Here is a 22776-nt window from a genome sequence, read left to right as displayed (position 1 = left end):
AGAGTTCAGCCTCCTGTTCCTCAGAGCAAGTTTGCAGTCTGACCACGTCAGCTGGGATCATGGACCCAAACAGAAGGAATCTTTAGCACATGTGACTGGTGGGTGCCAGAATCAGGGGCTTTTCTTCCTTGGAAGGACAACAATTGTGCGGACAGTGGAAACAGTGGAAACAAGTGGAACAAGACTGTTCAAATGTGAGGTTGTTCTGATCAGTGAGGTGCAATGTGTTTGTAGGACAGGTGTGCTTACAGGACCACTCTCTAGTACTGGAAACCACAATAAAGGAACACAATTTTCTACCTATTAGCTAATCACCAATCATAATTGCATTTTATAATTAGGCCTTCCCCCTCCCTCTCTCAAAATTCAAGTGTTTCAGGTGAAGAGCTCCCAGACAGAACAGAGTTACCAGTAATGGTTGCCTCGGTGGTGCCGGGCCGGGGCTGAGGCAGCACCTCCTTGACAGGTGAGCCAGGTTTCTCATATTTGATGATGTAGCCCGTGATCTTGGCTCGGGGGGGCTGCCAGGTGGCCAGCAGGGAGGTGCTCGTGGTTGTGAGGAAGCGCAGGTTAGAAGGAGCATCGATAGCTGGGTGGAAACAAAAGGGTTTAAATCATCAAGTACAGAAAAGACCAGCATATTCTTCACCTGAGCTGCTTGACACCCTTCTCAAACCCACTGCCAGGGAATATTAAATGTTATTTTAGATAAGATCAGATACAGACAACTCCTAATTGGCCATATGTGATTGCTGTGTGTTAAGATGAGCAGAAAGGTCATTACCAGTGGAGGCATCCAGTACCACCGGGGAGCTGCGTGCGTTCTCGTTCAGAGTGTACAGGTAGATCTTGTAGTCAGTGCCAGGCTGCAAGCCTAAAATGAAGATAAAACACAAATGCTAGCTAAGGAGAGGAAGCCACCTAAGATGGCCATCAGAAGGTCTTTCAATAACCTCTTCTTGGAGCCTAGTCTTGATGGTTCAGGTACTTTTTCCCACCTTTTGTTCCTGTAGTATTTCTCACCGAGGATATTCAATTCCAAAACAAGAACCCAGTGTACTTTCTGATACTAGCCAGGAGCTGCAGAAGCCCTCACTTACCAGTGATGGTGTAACTCCTGAGCTCAGGGCTGATGGTCCTCTGAATGGGGTTCTGGCCACCTGCAGGGACAGCTTCCACCAGGAAGCCGGTGATGGTCTCGGTCTTGGTCCTCCAGGTAATGGTGATGGTGGTCTCGGTGACATCTGTCACCCGGGGCCTGCGAGGGGGACTCACATCTGCACACAAGGCAAGGGTCCTGTCAGTACAGGGGGGACTGGCAATCTTACCAGGCAAGGGTTGGTGCAGCCTGGGATGGAACTTTGGACAGAGCCCCAGCTTTGGGCACAGCTCCTCTGCACCCACACAGCACTAAGTGGTCATCTGGGGAGGGTCATCACTTACTTTCAAGGGTTGTGACCACCCCCTGGGCTGGTCTGCTGGTCAGGGAGTCCTTCAGGGCATACACACTCACTTCATACTTGGTTGCTACCTAGAATGGACAGAGTTGTGCCATGTTAAGAGAAGGACCCAGCACAGGGGGGAAATGTTCCAGCCCTCAGTCAGTGTTTGGTGGAGCCACATTTCACAGTCACCACTCACTGAAATATGAAACCTTAAAATAAATTGGGGAAGGACTGATGGGATAATTCTAATTATTCCCAGCTGGAATAAAAGAGTAGGCATGGACCCGGACACACTGTGCACATGTGCACACTCAGGAGCACAAGAAATCCTGCAAGAAGCTTATTTATCACCCCTCATTTTAGAATCTGTGCTTTAAGGCTGATTCTTCAGAGGAACTCTAATTTCCCTCCTATTTTTCCCAGGGTTAATGGATGCCATTTGCTATGATAAAGAATAAAATAATGTGAATAAAAGATAACTGTGAATGTAACAGCATGGGGGGGTTTTGTCCTTGGGTGCATCAGACTATGGGTCCACTTAGATTAGAATGTTTTTTAAGGCTCATTTTTGAAAATGATTCATAAAACTCCTTAAAAACAGATCAGTAGCTTTTTAAGATCACAGGAACCATAAAAGCAGTTATTTTCAGCCTTCTCCAGTTCAGGAACTCCTGAAATGCTTCCAGTGGAGAAGATGGCTATAAAGCAAATTTAAGCCTAAGTCACAAAAGACTTGTATTTTTAATGTATATTTTGCAGATGTCTTAAAAATAGGCAATAGACTGCCAGAGCTCCTATATCACAGCTTGAAATCTCTGCATCAGATCACTTTCTGACCTCTTTTGTGAAAGATGAGTAAAAGCACTTTGCTGGGTTACTTTTGATTGTGAACCTGGTAATTTGCATTTGATTAGGCATCCAGTCTCTCTGTGCTAGATGAGGAAGGGGGTAGAATGCAGCTTCAGCAAGCCAATTAATTGCCTTTTAAAAAAACTACAGTGCTGAGTAGCTGCAGGCTGACTCGCCATGAGCTCCAGAGCCAGACCCTCAGGAGCTGAAATGATCTACTCCAACTGAAGCTCCTGACACAGGAATCAGAAATTTCTTCAAAAAATCTCCTTCCCACAACACAAAGAAAAAAATTACCATCAAGCCAGACACGACTGCAGATGTGCTGTCTGGAGAAAGGTTGATTTCTTTCATAGGACCAGTCTTTTCTTTGGGGGTCACTCTGACTCTGTAGCCAGTGAGGCGAACGTTGGGCGCATTCCAGTTGATGGTGAGACTGGTGGGAGTTACCTGAGTAAACCTCAGGTTTGTTGGAGGTGGAATTGCTGCAAAAATCCAGACAGGCACGTGGTTACTTTAAAAAAAGACAGTTGGGTAAGACAGTATTGTCTCCTGAACATGAGCCAGGTTTAGGCCAGAAAAGTGGAGAGCCTTGTGCAAACACAGGCAATAAAACACCGTGGGAGAGGATGTGTTGTTCAAATCTACAGAAACACTTTTCAGCAGAAATAAGGAGATATCAATGCTTCAATCCTGAAGTTAAGTGAGCAATGACACTTGCTGTGATGTAAGGTAAAGGCTTGGGAAGGTGATTAAATCTCTAGCAGGCCAGCCTGTTTTAATTATTCTACCAGTCTCTGCTTTTCATCACACAGCTCACGGTTTCGTCCTGCTCCACTTGCCCCAGTCTGTTCATTTCCAAAATACCATGGATGATTTACAAAAGTAAGTAGGAAGCAGGCTCAGGAATTGCAGAGAAGATATAAAAATACTGCAAATGGAGAGGGGAAGCATTTTACAGCCACTTACACAGCGAGCAAGGCAATGGAAAAGCAGAGCTGTGGTGGCCATGAGGCTCATCACACAAGAGCCTGTTCAGGAGCTAACACATCCACTATCCTTACAAACAAATTCCTGCCTAAAAAAAGGAATGTCCATTGAAACAGTCTCTTGCCTTACTGTTGGTAAGCCTGGGGCTGTAAACAGAGCAAAGATACACCTTAGCATAGTGCCCACTATGGCACATTGCTATCAATGCTTTCCAGTTTTACAAAGTGGAAATACAGGATAATTCTTCCTTCTGGCTTAGCTCAGAGCTCAATCTAAACACCATGAGAGTCAATGGAAAGTCTTGAATGACTTCAGAACCACTTTTGAACAGCTCTCAAAAGGTAAACCACGGAGGGTGGGTTTGAAAAAGTATTATATTTGCATTTCTGGCAGGTAGTCAGCCAGCTGTTCCATCATTACATCACTTTGCCTCAGTTTAGCACAGCAAATCCATACACTAGGACCCACAGAATTCATTCTACCTCTGGAATTAAGTGCCAACTTTTCAGCCACAAATGAAGGGGAGACCTTTATTACACAGGTGCTACCTGTCTTTGTAATAAAGTCACATCTGGTAGTGCTGGAAGCTTGCAATGGATTCCATATTGCTGGAAGCAATGTTAAGCTAATTCCTTGCAGTAATTTTCCTTTCCCATCAAGGAATTTTCAATGCATGGAACTGCAGCTGGATCAGCCTGGCACAGAAGGCTCCTGTGGAGGTGATGAGGTGCAGGGTGTGGGCATGCAGTGGGCTGTGGTTCCTAGGGCAGTGCCAGTGAGGGATCTGCAGGCTCTATGACACCTGAGGGTTCAGCAATCTGCCAGCCCTTCCTGCTGATCTTTGGCTCCAACAGCAAAGTCCCTGGGCCATGAAAGCTGCCCTCATCTCTCTTGTTGGTTACTATCTGTGCTTTGAGGTGTCACATACCTTGAAGGCAAGACAAGAGCATTGTGAAAGCACTCACCATGGATCAGGCTCTGTGACCAGGGACACAAAACCACTTGACACCCCTCCCTCCTTTCTCTAGGGTCTGCTTGTGCAATCCTGCTCTCTTGCCTGCCTTCCCTGATGTGTATGCAGGCTGACTGTGCTCCAGTCAGCTCTCTGGCCCCAGCTAAGCCATCCCTCAGGAGCGATCCCATCCCCTGGGCTGCCCCACTTGGAGCACCAGTTGCACATGGAAGCACACTTTACCCCTTGGGGCAGAACCCACTGCTGCCATGGCCTGCTGGGGGTGGTGGGAGCTGTACCTGTGGACTGGGTCCCAGTGAGGGGCAGGCTCTCCATGTCATCGTAAATGGCAACGATATTGATAGTGTACTCAGAACCTGGCCTGAGGCCATGCAGCTCAGCAGTGTCTTCTTCGCCCCCTGGGGCCGGCAATAGCTCATGGATTCCATCCTCAGGGCTTGAGTAGGTCACCCTGTACCTGGTGACTTGCCCCTGAGGGCTTTCCCAAGCAATTTTGATGGAATCAACATCCACCTCAGTGAATGTTAGTCCTTTAGGGCGGTCAATGTCTGTTAGGCAAATTAACGGTAAGAGGTTAAGTGATAAAAAGCAGGTTGTGGGTGAGGAAAATAAAAAGCATTTCGATTACATGCAAAGCGGTTTTCAGTCTGGTGTGGCAAGGGGGGCACTGGATTCTCCTCTGTGCTGCACCTTGCACACATGCTTACACCCCTAAGCCCAAGTTTGCAGGTGCCAGGCAGCAGGAAAGCGATCTTGGCTTTGCTGAAACCAAAAGGACCTGCATTGCCACCTTCAAAGCAGCCAGGACACCAATTCTCACCTATTTTTGAGTCCCCTTGGCACCAAAACCCCTCTCACACAACTCCAGCAGCATTAAGCTACCTTAAAAGGGGACAAGGGAAAAAAAGAAATGGGAGTGCTAAGACCCATTTCTGCCATGTAAATGGTTGCTGGTGCCAAAGGCAGCCAGAGAACCCACCTGGCTCTGTAAGTTTGGGTTCATGCTGCACTTGCTGTTCACTACTGGGAGCTGCTGTGCTAAGTGCCAGTCCAAGGAGAATCCATCCCACTATTTTCTTTCATAAATTAATATCCAATTAACATACTCATCAAGAAAGCAAAATTACTCAGCATATTATATTGTAGAATCAGTTAGAAACAAACTTTTCAGCTTTGTATTGAGTGCACAGGGAATGTCCACAGGTGGATGGTGGATGATATGCACACCTCCCAATTAAACCAATTCACAGGATTTCCTGGCAAGGTGGGAGCTCAGAGCAGGGGAAGTGAGCCTTGCTCCTCCTGGAGTGGCTATCACAGAAATACACCCATCTGCTACACAAAATGGGAGGATCTAGCATGTGATTTTTATATTGGATCAAACCCATGCTTTTCTAGAAAGCTCCATCTTTTTAATTTGCCATGTTGTATTAGTCCTCATTTTTCTGCATTTTCTAGTTGGCAAAGGTGATTTTTGTCCAGGATTTTGTTAGTTTGAATGTGGATTCTTCACTCATCTCTGCAAAGCTCTGGAGAAGCTCCTGCTGTCTGCAGTGTTTGGGGCTGAGTCATGGTTTTGAATACAAGTTTGAGGAGGGAAGTAAGAATCACACAAATCCCTACCCCAGAGGGATAGGGAGCACTTTAGCTCAAACATAGCCCTGAATTACAAGGTCTTCTGTCCCCCCTGTGACCTGAGCAGGACTGCTGCTTTCTACACAGCACCTCAGTCCTGGAATTTTATTTTTTTTGCAGTGCTTCATCCCAAGTATAACCCATGTGGTTTTCCTTACTCCCTTACACAGGGCAAGTGCTCCCAAGCCCAGTCCAATCCCTTAACAGCAATCACCTTTGCCACCTAGCTCCACACAAAGGAGATCTTGGCACATTTTATCCACTGATTGGTTGATGGTAAACCCAATTGGTTGATGGAAACCCCAAAAGGCTTTTGTAGCTTTAGTGAAAGAAAATAAGAAGCGCAGCACTTTGAGGGGGTGGGAAATTGCATTTTGGCAGTGTTTGAGGCAGAGGGACTGCATTTTTGCCAGCATCTGCAGCTTAGGTGCATGGTACTTCTCACAGGGCAGACCACCTCACTCTCTCCTGGAGACCAAGCCCCTGGCTTTTGCTTCCCCTGGGAATGTGGTGGTAGGTTCAGAGATCAATAGAAAACACGTGTTTGTTGCCATGAAGTGAAATACGTACTGGTGACAGCTGTCTGAACCAAGGGCTGGCTCTCCCCGTTCTGATTCTGAGCATAGACACTGACCAAGTACTCCACTGTGGGCTGCAGACCTTCAATAGTGACTTGAGTTTGATCTGGCAGGAAAGAACACCATCAGTCAGAAAGAACAGCACAAAGCTGGCCTCAAAGTAGCCTTGAATGAATGGCCTGTCTAAGCCATACCATGAATAAATGTTATTAAAACAAGGTGGGACTGACAAATTAAATTTGCCTTTAAATTGCATCATGCTTCTCTGGCAGAGCACAACTGCCATTTGTACCTGCTCCAAGACTCCACAGCTGAAAGGACAGGTTAGCACAGTGGGTAGAAGATACAGGGAGACCAGCTTTCATCATTTTTTAGGATAAGACTGACCACCACCTCAGCTGCATCACAACATCCCCAAGTGCTCTGCTGATCCCACAACATGCAGTTTTCCTGAGAGCTGACATGGCAGGTTCCATGGGTACTACACTACAAACCTGTAGTGTACGTGACTGAACCCATGCTGTGGCCAAGGGTCACATTATGTGACTTCCAGAAGGATTTCAGAGCAAGTTTTGCTGGATGCTAGAAAATCCAATGGTATTTCTTTGAAATGCAGGTGCTTTTTATGCACACTGCCAAGAAAAAACTTCTGCAGTACAATGGTGTCAAAGAAATATGAAGCTTTTGGGACAAAAACCTGCCTGAGGTCATCTGTCCTGGATGAGACAGAGCTGAAAATCAGCACGATGGAAAAAAAAAAAAGCAAAGGTACAACCAGCAGCAGGATTTTAGTGGTCACATCTTGCACTCTTTACAGATCCAGTGAAGGATGACATGACTCTTACCTGCAGGGACATTTTTTGTTTTTGAGGGCCCATGTCCATTCTTGGGATTAGCAGTCACCCGATACCCTGTGACTGGGGATGTTGAAGGGAGCCATCTGACGCTGATACTGTTGTCCTGCACATCAGTGACTTGCATCTGGGATGGTGTGTCTATTTCTGGGCAACAAAAATAATTTTTCTCAGTATGTTGGTAGAGTAAACCCTCCCTCCACTTTTGTGTCCTGGCTGAATTTTATCCAGAGCAAAAAAACCCGAACCATGATGTGTGGGTGAGTATATTTCATATCAATGTTAGCTGAGGATTTTTGTTGTTTTAAAGGCTACTTAATGCCTTTATCTGCAGCTACAGCAGGAGTAGGATTCAGCTATATCCAAATCAGGAGTGAGACAACAGTCTTGGCATTAGAAAAAAATGGCAAGACTCCTCAGGATCACAATCTGACAGTGAAGCACTGGAGTTAAGCCAGCAGTGACCCCACATTATGAGAGCCCAACAGGATTTCCACTCTGCAGTGAGCAGTTGAGCACTGCTTTTATCCCCATCTGGACTTCATAGGGTTATCCTTCTCCAGGGCCACAGACCCCTTCTGTACCACCAAGCTACACAGCTCCACAAACTGATGGCCCTACAGCTCATGGCTTCTAAAAAAACCCCAGGAATCAGCAATACACATTTATGGGGAAAAGCCAACACAAAGCTGTGGGTTTTTTGCCTTGTTTGGTTTAATCAGGTCTCACCTGTCCTGTAGGTGACAGTGACTGGCTTGCTGCTGGCAGGGCTGTCTCCACGGCCAGTCACAGCATACACAGTGATGGTGTATTCAACACCAGGCTTGATGCCAGTGATGGTGGCAGTGGACACTGTGCCAGGCACTGTGAACTCCTGTACTGGGCTGCTTCCACCTAGCAAGAGTAGGTTAAGAAATGTGATGAACCTGTAAAGCATACATTTAATATCTCTACAAAAACCAGGACAGTCCTACATGCATCAAGCTGAAGACAGGACCCTGTTGATTTCAGTGGTTGTCAGGTCAGAATTGTTTTGAGGAAAAGAATGAAACACATACATAGAACCACTTCTAAAATTACTGGAATACTCTAGATACTCTTTCTTTTAGGCAGACAAAATATGATTTGTTTGTTTTTTTTTTTTAAAGGCACCTATGTGTCTGCTACAGCCCAAGGTGCCTTTGCTGTTTGCTTTCTAATGGCCTCAGAACAGAGTTTCTGGGCTGTGACCAGCTGTAGCAGTCACCCTCACCTGTTTCACCATAAGTGATCCTGTAGTATCTGACTGTCACTGCAGGAGCATCCCAGGAAATCTTGAGGCTGGTTGGGCTGGTAGGGGTGACTTCCAGGTCCCTTGGAACATCAGACACTAGAAAAACAGACAATTGAGAAGGAATTTAAAGAGAAGGAATTTAAACACAGTTGTACATCAGCTACATACTCTACTTATACCGTGCTCCTCTGCTACTCAGCTGTCTGTCCTTTGGCTCAGGGCACACTCCTCTCCAAAGAGATGTATCTGGTTAAAACCATATGGCATTGGACTGGATTTAATGAAAACAATTCTGCTGGCCCTAGAAACATCTGAAAGCAGCATGGGTCCTCCCACCTTGTCCTAAATCAAACCCTACCTCAGAACACAGGCATTTCCTCATGAGTGAAGCTAGCAGGGGAGATGTGGATGAACAGCAATGACTTTGCTAGAGGACACCCCAAATGCAGCACTCCCTGCAGCCTCACCTGTTGTCTGCTGGCCAACCAAGGGCAGGCTCTCCTCCCTGCCGTTGACAGCGATGATGCTGACCACGTACTCGGTGCCTGGCAGCAGGTTGGTGAGGGTGATGGAGTTCCTGGAGGGGGGCACCCTCTCCTCCTTGGGCCGGCCCCCGCCCTGCTCGGGCTGGTAGCGGATCCTGTAGCCCGTGATGGTGGCACGGGGAGCGATCCAGTGCACCGTGAAGGAGTTCGCCGTTATATCCGAGAAGTCCAGGCCAGTGGGGGAATCCAGGCCTGGGTGTTTCAAGAGACACAAGGGTGAGGTCAACCAAACTGCTTGGCATCATCACAGGAAAAAAAAAATGTAATTAAGTCCCACCAATGAATTCTTAAAGGCTGGCATTAACCACACGTGCATCCAAGTACCTGTTTTCTGGACGCCGTACAAAGGTGCGCTCTCATGCTGCTCAGAAACGCTGTAGACTCTCACCAAATATTCAGTGCCAGGGAGCAGGTCTGTGGAGTTGAAGAACAGGAATTTGGGCTAATGTTTCTTTGCTAACATCAAGAAGTTAATCAACCTACACTACACAATTTTAACTGTGTTTCTTAGGAGACAATCAAGTTTTGCTTGATGGAAAATCTGGGCCTCCAGGACAATCAAAAGTTTAAATCAGTTATTTTTGTGGCATCATGGTTCCTTGCAGTGCTTTAGCCTCAACGAGCATGATATCCTATCTCATTGCATCATCAGTTTGTGGAGATTGACTAGAAGCAATTACCTTTCTACAGGGTCCATTCTAGTCATCTACTAGTTTATCTATGCACCAGGCCAAAGCTTTAGCTGATATAAGCTGAAATAGGGCCAAAGATTTCCAACACAGCTGCTCTAACTCAGACAAGCTCTAGATTTAGTTTTTTATTCTGAAAACAGGTCTTGTCTCTCAATCAACTGGATTCTTAGATTAAAAAGAAAACACAACCCCAACTATAAATATAACACAGCTTTTACCCCAAAATTAATATCAGCTTTTGGAAAATGCCCAAATTTTGCTGTCATGTCCTGTAAGGTTCCAAAACAGGATGTGCCTTCTGGTCTGAGCATACAAAGTGTCAAAGGAGCAATGGCCTTTTTGCATATTCTGATCCTCTCCTGAACCTCTGCACTGCAAGTCCTTGACATTACTGGCAAACCAGGCGAACAACACATATTTACTGTTAATACCTAACCAGGCTGCAAATCAATGCAATTGCCTCACAGCCTGATTCATCACTGTCCTTGGATTGATAGGAAAAAACTTGCCTGTGGTTTGGCTTTAACTTGGGTAAAGCTAGAGGCCAAATCCCCTTTGGTGTGAGCTTCTATGAGGCTGCTTGCAACATCACTTTACATCAGCTGAGAATTTGGCCAGCCACACTCAAACATTTTTTTTGCTTCATCTTGTGCTACGTGGACCTTCTCACCCTCTACAACCTGTAGCAAGGTGGGGGTCAGTCTTTTCTCCCAGGTAACAAGAAAAAACAAGACCTCAAGCTGCACTAGGGGAGACTGAAGTTGGATATCAGGAAAAAATTCTTCCCTGAAATGTTGGTCAGGAGTGGAGTCACCATCTCTGGAAGTGTTCAGGTGGTGTGTGTGGATTGGCACTTGGTGATGAACATGGAGGTGCAGGGTTGATGACTCAAAGACCTTGGAGGTCTTTTCTCTTAGTAATCTTATGATTTTATGAGGAAGGCTTCTCATGTTGGTTTGATTTATGCAGGTAACCCACTTACTTGTTAGGATGACCATGTTGTCTGAGGGTGAGACTGTCACCTCTGCAACATCTTCCTCCTTCTTGGCAGGGGAGTAGCGCACCAGGAATCCGCTCAGCACGATGGAGGTCGGGGCAGTCCAAGTCACCCTCATGGTATCAGGCCCCACGTTAGTGAAGCGCAGGTCAGTGGGAGGAGGCACAGCTACACAGCAAAGAACAAACCCACCTCAGCTCTCAGACTCATATTGATCAAGGGGTCTGTTCAGGGAATCAACCACCAGAGAAAGTATCTCATGCACAACTGACTACGGCATCAGACTCATGCAAACAGACTTCTAAACTACATTTGGTTCTACTACAGTTAAGAGAAAAATGTGTCTGCACTGCTGTCAGGCTGCTTTAACCTCTTGGCAATTCCTGATATGTTAAATGTACCCCGTGGGGCTAATTTAAAAACAAGGTAGCAAGTTTCACCAATGTGCTTTTAGCAGCTGGATTTTGTATTACAGATGTGGTGCCAAGAGAGGTTTAAAGTTGCCATACAGCAGCTACAGATGGAAAAGTAATCTCATCTAGAATCCATACATGCACACACAGGAAAGGAGAGGGTATATCACTAATTTCCTATGACTCTACTTCTACTCATGTCGAAGGATTTACAGCCTCAGGACTTTCAAACCCAACAGGATTTCATGCAAGAACCAGTTTCCAGCTCTCCTTCAGCTCATGCACTATAGAAACCCTTGACGGTGTGGCATGGCTGTCACTGGCATGTACTCAGGGAGTGGCGTCCATCTGCATCCTTTGGGGCATTGTGGAAAGAGTGGGGCCACCATGGAAATGGGCTGCTGGAAGCTCAAACAGCTGTCAAGGCTGGAGGGTGTCTACTGATCTGCTCCACCCTCCAGCACTCCTATTTTGAGGAATCACAGTTTTAAAGTCTGGCAAACACACAGCTCATGTTTCAGGCTCTTGATTCCAACTGGATCCTGGAAATCTGAACAGCAGAAGGTGAATGAGCCTGGCAAGTCTGCAGTCATTCATGGTATTAAAATGCCTCCAATTCAAAAAGGAGCAGCACCATATCCATCCCCAGCTGCCACATGGGGAAAGGAGCCAGCTGGGTCTGCCTGGCTTCCCTGCAGCAAGGGGCTCAATTCCTCTTTGGACAAAGCCCCAGCACCCCGACAGCCAGTGACAGCCGGTGACACCGTCCATGTCACAAAACACAGAAGTTTTCAAAATTCACCCGTTTGCTGTGTCAGAGTGGTAGGGGCGCTCTCTCCGCCATTAATGAGTGTGATTACACTGATGTCGTAATCAATGCCGGGCTCCAAGCCTGTCACTGTGTAGTATCCTACTGAGGAGTCCACAAAATCTTCAAAAATAGGGACACTTTCTCCTGCTGCAACTACTGTGATGCGGTACCCAATAATGGCGGAGGCATTTAACGGGGTCCACCTCAGGCCGATGCTCGAGTCAGTTATGTCAACAAAGCTTAGGTCAGTGAGCTGGGGCACCTCTAATGAGGTAAAGAGCAAATGGGAGAGGCAGAGACACACGGAGGCAAAAGAAAGACAAGGGAGAAAAAAGCAGTGTTCATCACTATTAACATCGACAGAACTTGAAGCAATTGCGGTGATATGCACAATTTCTGCTGGGGTTTGGGGGAAAAGGATGGATTTTGGTGGGGTGGTTTTTGTTGTGTTTTTGCTATTGTTGTTTTCCGTTTGTTTTCTTGGATTTACCCTTCAGTGCAGTCTCCAGCTGCTTCCCTGGGCAGACAGAAGCTGAAACCCCAATTCCCTCAGAAGCTGAAACCCCAGTTCTCTTTAGACATAAAATTTTCAAAGAGCTCAACAAGAGGCACTTAACTTGCAACAAATTTACTTTGAGCAATGATGAGCCACAAAGACCCATCATTTTCTGACAAAAACAGAAGCAGAAAAAACACAGCCCTTTTTTCTTTCTACAGGTAAATGACAAGAGAGCAAAGTTTAAATAAAACAACAACTCTGTTGATTGACCCTCTACAACTCTTGCTTTGCTCAAATGGTGGATCTTTTATCACTGGGATCATAAAAATATCAACTCACTTGAAGAGGTTAAATCAGACCCTCAAGCTGCTGAGAACCTCCACAAAGTTCCAGGGTAGATCATCCACTGTCTGAACTACTTACACTGCACTTGGAAAAAAGCCTCAAATCTCTGCAATGGCTTGAGGACCTGGCCCAGAATTCCTCAAGTTCTACTTACCAACTAACTGCTGCAATGTATGTGCTAAAAACAGATGATGTGAAACAGTAAGTAACAGAACACTCCCTTGGAAACATGGAAATGGTTAAAAATGACATTTAGATGGTACTAATTTTGTCAGTGACAACAAGCCCGAATCCAGAGGTTATGCCCAGCATATGATGTGCCCAAGAGCCTGACACACGTGGCTAAAATTGTTCAAAATCTCAAGTTTTAGCCCCTGCATGAGAATGCCCTTTAATGACCTTTAAGATGCTGCCTAAATTTTTGTAGGGAAAATAAGCCCAGCTGTGACTGTTTTCCCTACTGATATTATTCCATTAGCAAAGGAGCTCATTTCCTGCATGTTAGGACCAGCAGAATTGGGCAGGGAATGGGGAACTTTAGATGCATGTTTAATTGACAGTGGCCAAACCTTCCGTTGTTCAAGTCAATAAACTGGTATTGACTTAAGCCACAAGATTTGGCTGTGTAACTTTATCAGGGTGATCCTGAAACCAGTGGGAACTAATGGATGCTCTTCCTCACTCAGGATCAGACATCAGTGAGTCAAAGATTCAGGACTCTGTGTCCATTCTGTTCATTACAAGTTAGTTTGAAAAGAAATTAAGGGACAGAGATATTGTTTTAATAATAGTGGTTTTGTTCTATTTTGATATCCTTCTTGGAAGACACTTATTTTACAGAATAGGTGCCAAAAAAGGGGCTAGTTTTCTGTAAAATAATTGTTTACCCACATGGAATGCATGTACCATATCACCTTTAAAGAGTTGTAAAAGCCAGACACATACATTCTTAGCTTTCCCTCACCAGAAGATGGTGAAGGGCTAAAGCTATTCCTGCATAACTATGCAGCATCACAGTATTAGTTCACCCCAGGGAGCACACAGCACTTCAGTGAAGCACAGAAATTTTAAAGCAGTGTTACAAGAGCAAGCAAACACAGTAGCTGGCATCATCTCAGAGCAGAAACAAAAACAAACAAAGCCTTCACAAAGGAAAACTAAATGCAACCATTTGGGGAAATGCATATTAATTTTGCTACTGTGGCTACAAAGGCAGTTTCTGCAGTCCCCACAGATGTCATGTGAGGTGGCACACTCCACACTGTGCCTCAAGTGCTACAGTGATGGACCATTCCATCTTGGCTTTCCTCTCCATTGTGCTCAAGCGATCTTCTGCCACCTGTGCTGCCAGAATTTCTCCTGTGCTTGCTTTCCACTCATACCTCTGTTCACCTACTTCCTGTTGCCACCAGCACTTCAGGGCTAAATTAAATCCCTGCTGCTGCTGATGCTCAGCTCAGTACTGACACAGCAGATCCATGTGCTGACCACCAGCCTGTGAAGCACAACACAGGCTCCCCATGCAGAGAAGTACATGGGTGTAAGAAGCTCTGTCACCAGTTGGAACGTGGCTATTCTGCTTCTTGAGACTAAATGTGAAGTCTAAGCCCTCTACCAGCAGACTAATACAAGTTCTGCACTATAGAGCTCTCAGGCTCAGCCATTTGAGCTTGGGCAGCTGAAATTGCTGCTCATGCTTTGGTTACCTGGTGTGATGGTTTCTGAGATGGGCACACTCTCCTGGTCATCCTTGACAGAGTAGACACTGACGTTGTACTCCACACCAGGGTTGAGGTTCTCAAAGGTGCAGGTGGTCTGATCTGCACCCACCACCTCCTCCAGGGTAGAGCCCTGCTGCCCATCTGTGGGAGCAGTGGTCACACGGTACCCAGTGATGCCTGAAATACAAAGACCAGTGTCAGGAGTCTCCTCATGGATCCTGGACTGCTTACATCAGTCCTCAGTGTGACAGCTGAAGCAAACATGTGACATTTTATAAGTGATTTTGCCACCCTGGGCCCAGCAGGAAAGAAAGAAGCTGCTTTGTCAAGCACCCCTAATTGAGCTTCCCAGGACCTAGCCATGCCACCCTCATGGCATTTCTGTTCCCTTTGAGACCTCACCAAACTGAGGTCTCTCCCTTTGAGACCTCACCAAACTCTTGAAAATCTCAGGAGTTTTGAGAGGAACTTCTCTCAGGACTCTGTCAGGAAAAGATTCAGCTACCAATACAGGTTTTTGTAAACTTTCAGTCCACTTTTTAAGGGAGTCAATTGTGCAGCTCCCATCAGCTATTGTGGGAGAAGAGTTCATCCTGAACATGGTCAGAACTTTCACTTTCTGTTTGTCATTTCCACAAATCTTCGGGGCCCATTCTGCTTTCCTTCCCTCAGGCCATTTTTCAACCACTGGAGATTACTTAAAGAAACCCTTCAAATCCTTAAAACAGCTGAAATATTCTAACACATTCATGCTCTAAAACAGCATTTTATACAGAATGTAAATCATTAAGAGTCCTACGGCAATAATTCACAGCTGTGAATTATATCTTTAAATATATCTAGAAACGTGTACATTTTCCTTTAAGTTAATCAACAGCTAATTTCCCACCAAACTGCAAGGCACCACAGAAGAAGTGTTAGTTAGCATTCTGCTCCAAGGGGAGGTTTGAGCACAGAGGGAGGTCGCATGGTTACCTGGAGATGTGCTTCTCTCCCAAGAGACTATCAGGATGCCAGTGTCGGGATTGGATCTCAGGCGCAGTCTGGTCGGTGGGGCCAGTGCTGCAAGTGTTCAGACAAATGGGTCACTGATGGCACTGAGAATCATGCTGGCTGCCTCAGCACCCCTCTCCCCACAATATCCTCAACCTTTGAATTAGCCAGAAATATTCCCCTAAAGCTGTGACCCTGCATTGCATGAGCCAGTGCTGCTGTCACCTATGCACCAAAAAGAAAAACCAGCTCACGATAGGGAGGAAAAGACCAGAACTGCCTCCCAGAAAGGAGTGGAAGAAGGAATGATGGAGGAAGAGCAGGTGCCATACGTGTAGTGACTCTCCTGATGATGGGGGTCTCTCTCTCCTGGCCATCCATCAGCACTGTCAGGCTGTAGGTGTACTCCACGCCGGGGGTGAGCCCGGAGATGACGATGCTGCCGGAGTCGGAGATCACCTCGCGGGGAGCCTCCCCGCCCTGGCTCGGGCGCACTCCCAGCTGCAGGGCACAGGGGTTTACTTTTCAGTCACAAGCTGTCAGTACCCTGACTGACCATCCAACAGCAGCACTAGGGGCCCTCATGCTGAACTCCAGCTGTTACTCCTGTAACTTGTGGTCTAGATGTCCCACTTGACACGAAACCCCATGTCTGCACTGACCTCTGTCACCTAAGCCTGCTCCCTGTGAGCAACAGGCCCTTTGCACCTCTCCCCTTTGTGCTGCCATCTTCACCACAGTCCATAGGAAATGGCTTCCATCTGCCCTCCCCACCACAGTGAAGCAAGAAGAAAAACCAACAGAGGACTTTGCTCCTCCTACCTTGAAACCAATCCTTGGGGCAGGTGTCCAGGTGATGACAATAGAGGTCTCAGTCACTTCTGTGTTAAAAGGAGGAACAGAGCCAGCAGGCTGATCTGTGGAGTGAATTGACCAGAGTTCAAGTCTACCTGCTGTGATGGCTCCAAAGAGTTTGAAAACCTGACCTACAGCAGCACAAATAGCCAGAGGTATGAAATGAGTGCTGAACTAGATCAATTCTAAAAATCCAGTTATTTGGGAGGGATCTGACAGATGATTTTTGTCTGCTGCTGGGCTTGACAGACACAGTATGCAAGTGGTCTAATCACAGCCAGAGCTTTTATTCCTGAGGCAAACAAAAATACTCAAGTGGATGCATGATCCTCTATGCATCCACCTCCAAGAATCTGGGGAATCCTGTTTTTTTGCATATCTAAAGTGTTCCTCAAAACTCAGCTGTTTTTTTTTAATTCACCCACCATATGCCTTCCAACCAGCAGAATACCACACCCCTGTCTGTCACCCAGCTGTCCCAGCAAGGACCATCTCATCCCTCACCAAGATCTTGTGAAGTCAGCAGAAAGGAGCCAACATCAGTCTGAGGCATCTGTGGTCTCACTGACATCTGTCAGAAGCATCACACAGAAGCCAAAGCCTTTGTGCATGTCAGAATCAGCCTAAATAACAACACTGAGTTTAATCTGAAATGGCCTTGTTAGTAATGTCATTAATGAAGAGGCTTGGTTAATCAAATCTACAGTCTCAAACTGGACTGGTTACATTCAGACAAGCCAGAACTTGAAGGCAATATTAAATCTAAGATATCAAATCACATTCTACTTGAGGAATATTTATAGATAAGGCTGTCAGCAAAAAGCACCTTGCCAATGTCAACAATGGTACTCTGATTGAAAGTTTGAGCTCTTATTTTAGTTTCACATTGTTCTAAAAGAAACCACATTCTCTTCTGAAAAGAGGATGTGGTTCTGGGCTTGGGTGGCTTTGACTTTTGCTAGTTTATATGATGGCATCATCATTATTTAAATACTGGATCTATTTGCTCTTTTTAGAAGTGTGTGGGGGTTGTTACAGAACTCCCTTTCCTTCCAAAATCTGCTTAGTATTTCTTCCAAACCAGCATCACAAAGAGAGATGACTGAAACGTTAAAAAAAAAACCACAGAATACAATGTTTATGTCAGTTTGGGTAACTGCAGTTGAGCTGCCTTAGATGGTATGGCTGAGATTGAGAAATGACTGCTTTCAGCTTTATGTAAGTACCAGACTAATTATTCCTTGCCCATTTTAAAGGGGTTTGTATTCTTTCCTTCATTTGTCATGCCAAAACCAAGCAATTAGGAAGATCAAGTAAAATTTAATTTCTCTGACATCCAGCTAAGCAAAAAGTGAGGTAGCAGTAGTAAAGTTCTCCCTCTTGTTTTTAATCATCAGGAAAAGCTGAAATATATTTTACTAAAAGCTTTTTGATGCAAATAGGCTTTTTCCTGCCAATGAGTTCAGAAAGAACAACAAGGAACATTTTCCCCAAGCTGTTCTGCTGGAATGCTACTTCAAAAGGCTGCCCCTGTAAATCAACTCACAATAGGCACTTTCAGCACAAGTTTTGAAGAAGGGCAGGGTACAAGAGGAGTATGTGACACGTGTGTGTGTGTCTCACTCACAAGTGGTGAAGACGCCGGTCTCTCTGTTGCTCTGCTGGTCGCCTTTCACGGCCACCAGGTACACGGTGTACTCGGTGCCAGGCTGCAGGTTCCTCAGGAGGTACTTGGTGGCAGAGGGTCCCACGTTGTAGGTGCGGGGCTGCCCTCCCCTGGTGGGCCCTGCTGTCAGCCTGTAGCCTGTGATGATGGCGCGGGGCCGCGTCCACAGCACCAGCACCGAGTGCTCCGTGGTGTTGACGAACCGCAGGTTGGTGGGGGCGTCGAGCTCTGGGGAGGTAAAGCAGAACACCCATCAGCTTCCCAGCTGAATCTCCACCTCACCCCCACTTCCAAACCATGGCCTGTATTCCTGATCTATTGTGGGAGGGCAACAGAAGGGAGGACAGAAGGTGGGAAGTTATTTCACTTCTGCATCCACGCCCCAGCGCCATCCATTAATACACTGAGACAGGCAGACCTGAGCGCTCCAGGCTGCACTGATTTGGGTCGCTGCCATCTCTGCATCCCACGGGGAAGGCAGCCTAAAGGTTGACCCCAACACACTCAGGAATTTCAACAGTTTCTCATGAGCACTGAGCATTTTTTAAAAACCAGCTTGGTTTAGACTTGTCAGTGTAAGCACGGAAACCTAATTTTAGCCCTTTTCCATGAAAAAGATTTATTCTTTTAAATCCTTGCCCAGTCCTCTCAAAGTCCCTTCCCAAAATAAACCACCCCTACTTTGTCATTTGAATGTCAAAATAAGTAGTAGTCAGCGACTTTCTGCAGAAAACCAGTTCCTAGATCTACTTAAAAATATTCACACCATGGAGCCGACCATCCAACAATTCCAAGCATGCTCATCTCTCCCCTGGGACTCAGGGAACAGCTCTTAGCAGGCTTCCTCCCCTTTTTATCAGTGCCCCTGGGAATCTGCTGAAGCTGATAACCCAGATAACTCCATAAACAAGAGGCTGAGGCAGCACAGCTCCTTCACTGGAGCCACAGTGACTGGTAGAGATGTCACTGCCTTGAGCTGAGGCAAGGTGAGGCTCTGCAGGGGAATTTGCCCCCAGAGCAGGCAGGGTAGCACTGGCTGCAGCAAGGAGTTCACAGTGTTCACATGGCAAGTCTCCCCACTTTTTCTATATTCTAACCATATATTGAACTTAAGAGCAGTGAGGTTTCATCAATGCTCTTTTTTGCTGGCAAATGTTTTTTTCTCCTCCTGGAGAAGTAATATTTTGGCAAAAAAATTTAATGTTTTCATCACTCTCCCAGTGATTCAGCAGGAAGATGCTTTTCGCCTTTTTGTTTTCTCCCCAGTTGTTTTCTCCATTTTTGAGGAGGGAGGAAAAAGGAAGTGAGGTCTTCCTTCTTCCACCACTGGAAACAACTGGGGAGAACTCAAAAAGGATGAGTGTAACCTGGCTTAAGCCCATCTCCAACCCACAGGCTGAAAGTCAACTTTATCCCTTGCTGCTACTTAGATCTGGGCCAAGTCTCATCTGATAAAGACTCTATCTTCCTAAAATGTGTAGCCTAAAGTCAGTTCCTTTCTGCACAATTTAATTTGCCAGCTCTATTAGGCTTCTATCACTTCCTCTCCCCATAGCAGAGGAAAAAGGGAAAGATTAAAAAGCCACACACATACTCAGAGTTTATTTGTAGACTGCTTTTTAACGGAAGGCCAAAAAGAGAATCACATTTACACCGTGGGAAGAGACTTTTGCTGCAGGGTTTTCCTTGGGAACCCTGAATGATTTCTGTTTCCCAGGACTTTCGATTACAGGATGCAATTTATGTGAATAGTTTCTGCAATGTGGTTTAGGCCAAGCAGTTAAGCAGATGATCACAGCCTATGGAAAACGATTCCAGACATTTGTGACTGTGCTGTCTGAATTAAATGTCTATACTCCTATGTACACCTCTCTGTGCAGTTTCAGAGGAACCCTACACCTAGCCCAGGCTCCTCAAAACAACCACAGAAAATTACAGATCTGGCTGCGAACTGAGCCCTTCTTGTTCTAAATGCTTCCAAGAGGGCTCAGATTCCTAAGTCGCATCCTTGCCTTTGAAAGCCTCACTTGAAAGAGGAGGGAGGGTGCTCACACCATCTGTGCTGGGCTCAAATTAGACACCTATGGCAAAGGATGGACATAAGGATCCCATTCTCCCTGCACAGTCAAGGGACAGGCACTATTCATTGCTCATAACTTTATGGATGGAAGTAAGGATATTCCTCAAAGAGCATGGTTATATTCACAGATTATCCCATTTCCTTTCCTTCCCTCTCATATTACTAAGAGTCAGGCTGGGTTCTCAGAAATTGCTCTTATTTACTGAAAAGTATTAGAAGAGCAGCAGATGCACACAAATACCCACTCACCCTTCTATTGCCCAATAAACAGGACCTGATCAAACCAACTATCTCCCATGTTCTGTCTGATCTCCTCCTCTTGAGTCAAAAACAGAGATAACCACCCAGATAAAACTCTTACTCTTCCATCTGAAAACCTACATATTGCCCAGCCACTGCTCCTCTCTCTTCTCTGCACTGCTGCAAAGCAAAAAAAGTGCCTGACAGTGCATTTCCCCTCACACTGGTGAGGTGCTGCACTGCCACTATATCATTAGCAATCAGGTTCTGAGGGATTCTGCATGAGCAGGCACAACTGCTACTGCTGCCAGGGGAGCCAGGTAGGTATGGAGCTGTCAGAAGGGAGATGGGGATTTTCAGAGGAACCTCAGCAAGCCTTCTAAGTCATACTGAAATCTGCCCTAAGGTACCAGCAAAAGAAAAAAAAAAATTATAAAAGTCACAGCCTGTGATCTGTGCTGTAAAAGAACTGCAGGGTCCATCAATTCTCAGTCAGTAATAAAAAAGTTGAATTCCAGCCATACAAAATTGTTTTAAAGTGCCATGAGACTTGAACTCCCATTGGAAAGCCCTGGAGGAGGATAAATCTGCTGAAGAGATCATTGTTAGAATGAATGAATTCCCAGCCCTGTCATCCTACTGATGGGATACCTCCTGGGCTAGAACTGTTGCACTTCAAGTGCTCTGTTTATACATTTCTCCAAGTGACAGAAAAATCCACGCTTCAAAAGGCTGAAAAAGAGCACAGAGAAAAGACACTTACTGGTGGTTTGCTCTCCAGTCAAAGGTTTGCTCTCCCTGCCCTGGTTTACAGCAAAGATCTTGAAGAGATAGGTTGTTCCTGGGATCAGGTCAATGACTTCAGCAAAGGAGCTCCTGGTGATGGGCAGCCTCTGGCCGTGCTGGCCGGGCCGGTTGACAGGGATCACCTCCACCCGATAGCCGGACACTTGGCTCTGGGGAGGGGTCCACATGATGGTGATCTTGATGTCAGAAACCTCCACAAACTGCAGGTCTCTGGGGGAAGGCACTTCATCTGAAAGTACAGGGGTACAATAGCTGTCAGAGGGAGTCTTTAGCAGGAGGAGAAGTTATTGGTTTCCATGGAAGGAAAATAAAAGTGAATTTTCCTTGAACGATGAATATTACCTAGCCCAAGAATATTTACCAAATTAAAAAGTCAGGGTAACCTCACTGTAAACATGCCTACACACATTCCCAGACAATATTCAAGCAGACTACAATTCTAAACATCATTATCTACTTTAAAGTATACTATGTCTTCAGAAGGTACCTTGCTGTGACAGAAAGAACTGAAAGACCAGATGCAATATGCTACAGAACTTCAAGTATATGCAGAACCAAAGCCTGAGGGGAAACAAAGTACTCCAGGGGTTGGAAACAGTAACCTCCTTCTAAAATTAAAAGGGGGGTTTTCAAAACCCACAGCATGTTCTGAATGTCTGTGATTAACTTGAAATCCATCTTTTATAATTAAACAAGTACAGGGGCTGATCTGGCCTTACTGCAGTCAAATGCAAAATGCAGTTCCCTCAGTGCTGGGCCACAGTACTGCACCCTTGAATTCCTGTGTTTAAATTAAGTTTCTTGAGACTAGGAGTGATACTGTCCTAAGGTTAACCAGTGCACATTTTTGGAAGATGAAGAAGCCAAACCATAAAGTCATTGAGCTGAGTTCATTCCTGGTAAATTCCCATTTGCAAACACATGCTTGCAACTTGCAGGACGGTGAAATTCCACTGCTTACCACATCAAATCCCAATTCTTTCACTATCCCTTCTTTTGATTTGGTAATTCAGTCCAACTGGATACAAAGAACCCCAAAACCAGAAGTTTTTTAAATACTGAGTGCCTCAAATTTAGATCTTATGGTGTTTTGGCACATCAGTCAATGCTGAGCAATCTCCCATCCCCACTGATTGCAAAGGAAAATAATGGGTAGGACTGGAAGGCAGAGGGAAAAGTCAGGTGAACAGTTTGAACACTGTGTTGTGGTGTCTGATACATAACCCTGAACATCACAAGCCAAGTGCTCGGTCAAAATGATACACCAGGCACTTCAGCGGATTTCTTAGCAGAATCCCCCTAAAATAACTTGGGAAACTGAGGTCCCTTCTGCAGACAATGCAAGACCTGCCTGCAGCCCCATCTCTGGGAATTACAACCCTGTTGATGCAGAGTGGTGTTTTGACTGTGTCAGTATGATTTTACTACTGAACTTCAATACCAGTGAAACTCACAATTCGAGCCCACAAAACCATAATGGAGTTCATTTAAGCACTCCCTTAGCTAGCAGCAGAA

At 45.7% G+C, this 22776-nt stretch overlaps 1 protein-coding gene across 6 annotated transcripts in view; it reads right to left on the bottom strand.

The window, feature by feature from the left end:
• The window catches only part of FN1 (fibronectin 1), a 52559-nt gene that overhangs the window by 7992 nt on the left and 21791 nt on the right, over positions 1-22776 (bottom strand). For 3 of the 6 annotated variants that reach the window (XM_071434320.1, XM_071434319.1, XM_071434321.1), the window contains exons 19-38: positions 21218-21490; positions 18096-18362; positions 16436-16530; positions 15946-16114; positions 15596-15682; positions 14606-14797; positions 12047-12319; positions 10817-10999; positions 9467-9556; positions 9065-9334; positions 8577-8693; positions 8054-8218; positions 7316-7471; positions 6463-6576; positions 4536-4805; positions 2592-2779; positions 1444-1531; positions 1101-1277; positions 785-874; positions 410-589 (exon numbers count right to left, since the gene is read on the bottom strand). In XM_071434320.1, the coding sequence (XP_071290421.1) occupies positions 410-589; positions 785-874; positions 1101-1277; positions 1444-1531; positions 2592-2779; positions 4536-4805; positions 6463-6576; positions 7316-7471; positions 8054-8218; positions 8577-8693; positions 9065-9334; positions 9467-9556; positions 10817-10999; positions 12047-12319; positions 14606-14797; positions 15596-15682; positions 15946-16114; positions 16436-16530; positions 18096-18362; positions 21218-21490 (3444 nt within the window). The remainder of the gene's footprint in view (positions 1-409; positions 590-784; positions 875-1100; positions 1278-1443; positions 1532-2591; positions 2780-4535; positions 4806-6462; positions 6577-7315; positions 7472-8053; positions 8219-8576; positions 8694-9064; positions 9335-9466; positions 9557-10816; positions 11000-12046; positions 12320-14605; positions 14798-15595; positions 15683-15945; positions 16115-16435; positions 16531-18095; positions 18363-21217; positions 21491-22776) is intronic. The other 3 variants (XM_071434322.1, XM_071434323.1, XM_071434324.1) reach the window with 3 other exon arrangements.

This window comes from Agelaius tricolor, unplaced genomic scaffold (assembly GCF_023055355.1).
Source record: "Agelaius tricolor isolate 1412-34295 unplaced genomic scaffold, bAgeTri1.0.p SCAF_10, whole genome shotgun sequence".
Taxonomy (NCBI): domain Eukaryota; kingdom Metazoa; phylum Chordata; class Aves; order Passeriformes; family Icteridae; genus Agelaius; species Agelaius tricolor.
Note: the sequence above shows the minus strand (reverse complement) of the source record. Positions and strands in the feature narration are given on the sequence as shown.